Source organism: Lolium perenne, chromosome 2 (assembly GCF_019359855.2).
Source record: "Lolium perenne isolate Kyuss_39 chromosome 2, Kyuss_2.0, whole genome shotgun sequence".
NCBI classification, from domain to species: domain Eukaryota; kingdom Viridiplantae; phylum Streptophyta; class Magnoliopsida; order Poales; family Poaceae; genus Lolium; species Lolium perenne.
Genome location: NC_067245.2, coordinates 262,239,088 through 262,246,516, shown reverse-complemented (window position 1 = coordinate 262,246,516; position 7,429 = coordinate 262,239,088). Strand labels below are relative to the sequence as shown.

The 7,429-nt window shown below is 48.2% G+C and overlaps 1 protein-coding gene across 1 annotated transcript; it reads left to right on the top strand.

Annotated features, from left to right (window-relative positions):
• Positions 1-278: 278 nt before the first annotated feature.
• Positions 279-3,579, top strand: LOC127335797 (cyclin-P4-1). Its single transcript, XM_051362533.2, has 2 exons — positions 279-702; positions 3,056-3,579. The coding sequence occupies exons 1-2, from the start codon at positions 326-328 to the stop codon at positions 3,333-3,335; spliced, it is 657 nt and encodes a 218-aa protein (XP_051218493.1). The 5' UTR covers positions 279-325; the 3' UTR covers positions 3,336-3,579.
• Positions 3,580-7,429: the final 3,850 nt, after the last annotated feature.

The following is a 7,429-nucleotide window of genomic DNA, read 5'->3' as shown; positions in this document are numbered from 1 at the left end:
AAGACGATGTTCCCGTCGACAGCGAGGCGCGTGTGCTGACTTCGTCAATTTCAAGATCCAATCCGTTGGCTCAGTCTTTCAAAAGTGCTTATAGGGGTGGGGTGTGCGTGTGTACGTTTATAGGGATGAATGTATGTGCGTATATGTGAGCGTTTACGTTTGTAATGTGTTTCTAAAAAAAAGGTGTTTTAGTGTTCTTAGAAACTTGCCCTTCCATACACCCAACTATTTTTTTTTTTTTTTTTTTTTTTTTGAGAATATACACCCAACTATTCAACTCTGCATCAAGTTCACCCGCTAGAGAACCCACACGTACACAGTACACATGCCGAAGGTTTTGGGGGCGGCCATAAGAGAAACCATCATGGCCGAGGAGGAGGATCTAGGGGCGGCGGACATGCCGCGGGTGGTGGGCGCCCTCTCTGTGCTTCTTGAGCGCGTCACGGAGCGCAACGACGCGGTGGCGGGGCCGGGGATTGACGCGTCGGCGTTCCGGGCGACGGCGAAGCCCGACATATCGGTGCGCGCGTACATGGCACGCATCGCGCGGTTCGCAGGCTGCAGCCCCGCGTGCTTCGTGGCGGCGTACATCTACCTCGACCGCCTCCTTCGCCGCCGCCGTGCGCTCACCGTGGACTCATATAGCGTGCACCGCCTGCTCATCACCGCCGTGCTCGCCGCCGTCAAGTTCATGGATGACATGTGAGTTCACCTTCACTACCCTGGTCACGATTCAACTGCTAGTCTGCTATGACGATTATGATTTATGACACTGCATATGATCGAGTTCTTAGTTTTTTGGGGAAGTTGTCCTGTTCGTTGGCCCAGTTGGTTCTCGGTCTGCTAATGCTTCGCTTACATGAGAGAATTGGATCAGGAACAGGTGGAATTCTTTAGATTAGGCTACTATTTAGGAAGACTCAAATGGTGTGTGGGTACTATTCTTTGAAATATTCCCTTGAATCAATAGGTTACAATTAATGACAGGTACTGAACCATGAGAGGAATAATTCAGAGGCTCAGCCCGAGCATGCGAATTGTGGTGGAGAGATAGCTTGATTCTCATATGAATCTTGTTCTTTCGCGCTTAGCTTGGGCAGAGGTCCAGGCCAACCATTATTGCAGACTCTTATCTTTTCTTCCTTTGTGCGTGATCAATCACTGTCAACCAGTTAATAGCCAGGACCTTAATTAATCTACCATGTCAACGCGACCTTGGATTTGCGAAGGAGCTTATTAGTCTGATTCTCTACTGCTCAAGTTGGTGCTAAACTACTAATTGTTTCAATGCTAGCTCAATGTTACATGTTTATAGAGTCATAATGGACAATTTGATGAGTTGTGTTCATAGAAGTCTCTGATGAGATAAGGCCAACATCTAATTCTGGATCCGGATCACGTAGGATGCATTGGCAGAGAACATTCTTTAAGAAGCAGAACCAACAACCTCTTTCCTAAATCCTAACAAACACTGGCAATCGAAAGCTCCATCGATTACCAATATGAAAGAGCAAATTGAATTCTTTAGATAGTTCAGGCAGGGCACATAATGAGCACATCATGTAGTGGAGTGTTATCTGCTCCTGAGGTGATGTGTGTGGTGTGGGCAAAATTATACCTGCCAACAAAGAAGCAACGGTGGCTCCTTCCATCCAAGTTCCAACCACATTTTTGCACTGGGGACCCAAGCCAAGATTTAAGATAGAGCCACCTCCCTTTCAGCACTCTTTTTCTCTTTTCGGAATTTAATTCATTGTCAAGTTATGATTGAGTGGGACACTGGCAAGTGGCAACTTGCCCCTTGCTGATGCTCATACCTATCCCAATTAGATCCTGCCAGGAGCATCTAACCCTATCCTTCCTTCTTCTGAAATCATTATCCAATTGATGGTCGATTGTATCTTTCTCCTTTGAAACAAGAGTAAATTCCACTTTTTACCACTTAGTATATGGTGATACTTTTACCCCCATCAAAAGAATCTTGCCATATTTTACCCCATAGTTATAGCACTGTGACAGGTATTACGAGTGCAGCAATTTGGAGCTTGGGCTCCATAGAGGCCGAAAATAAAAAATAAAATAGCATTTAATTGTTCAAAAAATTCCTGAAAATAAATCTACATGTATATATAGATGTATTCTAAATTTCATTATGAAATATTTTCACTTCTAGACTACATAAAAGAGATGAAATTGTGGATTTGTAGTAGCAGATACTATGTTTAATCTGGAGTGTTTTCAGATCCAAATATTTGATTTTTGTGTACCCACGTTGAAAATGATTATAGATTAAAATTTATAGGTAGACAGACCACATTTATAACTTATAAGTACATGTATTTCAGATTTTTTGAAATTTTAACCATTTTAAAAGATGGGCTCACATTTTGAATTTTTGCAGGTTCTACCGCTTATTTACTTATTTGTTCAAACTGAAAAACTAGATCAAGTTGTATGATGGTATGCCAATTGACTGTGCTGACACGCGGATGAATACTCATTAGGGGCATACCAAATTATGTCAAATTTCTTCAGAATCGGTCAAGTTCTGTGAAATAATAGAAATTGTGTCAAACAAGTGCGGGTAGGTCCACCACGCAGCTCCCCCTTCTTGAACACCGGCGGTGAGTTGTTTGTCTCGACGGGCAGCGCGTCATTCTGACACATGGGTCCACCTTGTTAATTTGGGGAAATAATGAAATGAGGAAAAAAAAAACCTCATATGTCACAGTGAAGGGGTAAAATGTTACAATTTCTGAACTGGGTAAACATTCAGTATGGTATCCTCGTTTGCCAATCGACATTCTACAGAGTTGATTATCTTCCAAGGGGAATTCTGAATAAATTGTTTGGTGCGTGCATCTGGTTTGCTGCACACCGCTATTCTGCACAGATGCTTTCAGTAGACTATCAGCGTACTACCATGACCCTTTTTTGTACGAAAAAGAACAACTTAATCTGACAGCTATAAAAAACCACATGATCTATCTGAATCCTGACGCATATGACATGTTATTATGTTAACACACGATATATGCGTTGCTGTTCCGTGCAGATGCTATAACAACGCCTACTTCGCCAAGGTGGGCGGGATCAGCCTTCCGGAGATGAACTACCTGGAGGTGGACTTCCTCTTCGGCGTCGGCTTCGACCTGAAGGTGTCACCGGAGACGTTCGGCCACTACTGTGGCATCCTCCAGTCTGAGATGTTGTGCCTAGAGATGAAGCCGGAGCCACCCCTTCCACTCCCTGCCGCTCCAGGCAGCAACAGGCTGCATCGCTGCCTCTCTGAAGACGACGGCAGCAGTAGCAGTCAGCAGCAGATGGCTGCGTAGGTGGTAGAGAGATTGCTTGCAAGCATAGATATAGATAGTGTGGGTGCAGTACATATAGAGAGGAATGCGTTGCTTAGCGGGCAGAGTGCCTTGGTCACTTGGTGTGATGTACTGCTGTTTGGTGCCTCTGGTTGTAAGTACTCAGTACTCAAGTCACCTAGCTTGTTTAGTTTCCATTTAGTAGAACAACCTGCTTAGTGCAGACCGACCGTGTGAAATGCAATGCAACGTGTGTGTTGGCTCTTGTGATTATCTTCTGTACTGACATTTTAACACGTTCATCATTCTTTCTTTTCTTTCCCAGACGTTGTGCCATTCTAGGTTAATTAGAAGTAGAGTCAATCATGGGGTTTAATTCGATGCAAAGGGAAGAATCTTAGGAGGACTGCTCTAAAAGATACCTTCATGTGTACTGCTTTGGGGCGCAATGTCCAAACCACCCATAATATGACAAGATCCTTAATGAAGTCTTCATGCCACAGCGAGTCAACCATCGTTCCATGGCTTTGCATCCAGATTTCTACATTCATGTGCTCTCTTCTTCTTCTTTTTTTTTTTTTTTTTTTTTTTTGAAGGCTCATGTGCTCTCTTCTATGTCTATCCACCAAGACCTATACGCACTGGGCCATATTGGGGTCGATCAAAATATGGGTCCAATAACCTATTTAATGGGATGTGGTATCCTTTCAATAACAACTCTTCTGTTCCAATCCAATTTAATTATTTTTTTGTATGTCTAGTTACGAGTTTTTCACCTTTTGCATGATGGGTGGGGTGGCGGGGAAATGGGAAGAGTGGTTTAAGCCATTAGATGTAGGCTTTCCAGAGAGACGGAAGGTTTACGTTTTTCTTATTTGACCTGAAGCCAATTGATCTAGCCACGAGCAGGTTGAAGAGAGCTCTAACGGTCCTTGGAGGAACGAATCCACGTATGTGGCAAAATAAAAGTATGACTTGTGGCTAGGGGTGAAAGGTCAACCAAGATCAAATATAGTTGTTTCACTTTTTTCCCTACAAATGTATATTTGTAACACCTATTACCCCATTATGTGGAATTTCAACCAAAATATCCCATATAGGAGATTTTGAAAACGGTTTTACACCAGTTTAATATTTTGCATGTTTTTGACATATCGAGTGGGCATGTTACATCGATCTGGGGCGACGAAATGTGTAAATATCATTTCCAAACTTATCTTATACATGTACCAATTTGGGTTCGCTATGCATGTCCCTCCCGTGGCCCCTATGGAGTTGGTAGCGGCGGGGCCTGGTTCTCTTCTCCTCTGCTGTTGTGGGTATACTTCATGGGTGTACCATCGACAGTGCCTAGATCCGGCAAGCCCGGGTGGCCCACAGATGGTGATGAGGCATGTGGCCCATCGGGCGGCCCAGTTGCTGTTGATCATGAAGGAAGAAGTCTGGCCCAGGATCAGTAAGCCGGATCCGTACCGATATTAGGAGTAACCCGGATCCGTGGAGGCCCATGAGGAACCCGGATCCAGTACGACGTGTATGGAAGGCGGATCCGTGACGTGCACGGCAAGATATTGTACCGTAGCTAGGCTATCTGTAATCCAGCTAGGACTCTCCATGTAAACCCTAGATCCGTGCGCCTTTATAAGCCGGATCCCGGGAGCCCTAGAGGCACAACCACAACTCATTGTAACAACGCGAAAGCGCCCAGATAATTCCAGACAAGCAGCAGTAGGCCCTGTCATCGTGCAGGTGTTCCGAAGCTGGGTAACTCGCGTACCACCGTCCCGTGTGCACTCCGCCCTATGGCCCCTACTTCTTCTCCCCCTCGTGAGGATCCCTCCTCCGAGGTACCGTCGAATAGGCAACGACAGTTGGCGCCCACCGTGGGGCCTGTGGCGTCTGGAGGCCGGAACCGGGAGGGTTCCGCCATGGGAAGCTACGACGACACCATCGCTGTGGGACGCGTCCTCTATGCCGGAAATCTGCCGATCGTCCCTCCGGATGAGTGTTGGATTCCGGCTAGGACAAACCCCGTCAAGCTCTCCATCGTCCCAATTGGCAGCATACACATCTTCATCGGGGAAACCGTCGATTCCGACGGAAACCCACTGGTAAGTAACGCAGACGCGACCGCCGCAGAGCTGGACGCTGTCGCGAAGATCCGTTTGAGGATTACTACAATGCAGTAACCTTCGCCGGAGGAACCCCTAATATCGCATACCGCATGCTTCAGCTGTACCTTGTAGGTCCAGCCCGGATCTGGCTCAGCGACCTCGAGAAGAATTCCATCTTTTGCTGGTTTGACCTGAAGAACGCTTTCGAGAAACACTTCAGGGGCACCTACAAGAGACCTGCCACAACAAGCGACCTGCAGGCATGTATCCAGAAGAAGGGCGAAACATCGAGGAATTTCCTCACCCGATGATTGGCATGCGAACGAGTGCGAGAACGTCGACAACCGCACAAAGCAATGCACGCCTTCATTGGGGGCTTGCGGCGAGGAGGATTGCTGCGACACAAGCTAACTTGCTTGGTCAATGCAAACAAAGCGACGTTGGACGACATGATCACCATCGCCAGCGATCACATGGCCGCCGATGACGACGCAGCGGTGATCTCGCGGCTGAAATCCCCCTGCATCAACAAAAGAAAAACCGTGACAACGGTAGCAGCAGCAGCCATAAGCGCAAGAACCCTGATGACCAGAAGAGTGGCGGATCCGAGATGGTCGCCATGGCGTTTCAACGCGGAGGTTCAGGAGGCGGAAGAGGACGTGGACGTGGAGGCGGAGCCGGCAGGGGTCAGCAGCATACCTCCGAGGTCACAGCTGGCGGATCCCGCGCCCCGCAAACCTACGAGGAGTACAGAGACATGCCCTGCCTGGCCCATCTGGATCCGGTTACAGGGAAGTCCACTCACACCAACCGCAACTGCAAGTGGGTCAATGATCTAAAAAACGACCCGGAGGCAGGTTACAAGCGCGCCCGGAAGCACCGCCCACGCGGCAAAGGTGGCAAGGGCAAGAACAAGGACAAAGAGGAAGATAGTTCCGAGGCGATGGATGAGGATGATAACTCGCCGGATCCCAAGGCAGGATCCGCAGGTAAATCCAATCCATTCGATAAAAAGAGCGTGGGGGCTTACCACACTTTCCTCGGGACACCAACGGTACGCGCCTCCAAGTCAGCCACCCGGATCCTGAACGCCATAGTTCCGGCTGTGCCGCGATACGTCAGGTGGTCGGAAATCCCGTGCACATTTGATAGGAAGGATCACCCCGCAATTGTGCCAAAGGAATGCTACGCCTTGGTTGTAAGTCCCCGCATAGACGGGTATGACTTCTCCAAGTGCCTCATGGATGGCGGAGCCAGCCTGAACATCATGTACCTGGAGACTCTAGAGCGGATGAACCTCACCAAGGAACAGCTCAAACACAGCACCACTGAGTTTCATGGCGTAGTTCCGGGTAAGAAGGCGAATTCCCTCGGCAGCATCACACTTCCCGTGGCTTTTGGCGATGTTCATAATTTCCGCGAAGAGAAGATCACGTTTGAAGTTGTGCCCTTCAAGAGCTCCTACCACGTCATCTTCGGCAGGCCCACCTACCACAAGTTCCACGCAAGAGCGTGCTACATCTACAACAAGCTCAAGATTCCGGGTCCTAAAGGTATGATTACCGTATCCGGAGACTACAAAAAGGCTCATGAGTGCGAGTTGGGCGAAGCCGCCTTCGCAGAGTCGTGATATCCGGAGAAGAGCCGAAAGGCTACAGAGCCGCGGTGGATCCGGCGAGATGCGAGACCACCAAGAAGCAGATCTCCGAGCAGTAAAACCTCCTTCAAGGCCGCGATAGAAACCAAGAAGCACGACCTCATTAAAGGCGACTCTTCCAAGCAGGTTTCAGTCGGAGCCAACATGGACCCCAAATAGGAAGACGCGCTCGTCGAGTTCCTCCGCGCTAACATGGATATCTTCGCATAGCAACCTTCTGACATGTCCGGAGTACCTAGGGAACTCGCCGAGCACTACCTCAACATAAATCCGGGGGCTAAACCGGTGAAGCAAGCTATGCGACGCTTTGGAGATAAGAAGCGCCGCGCCATAGGAATGGAACT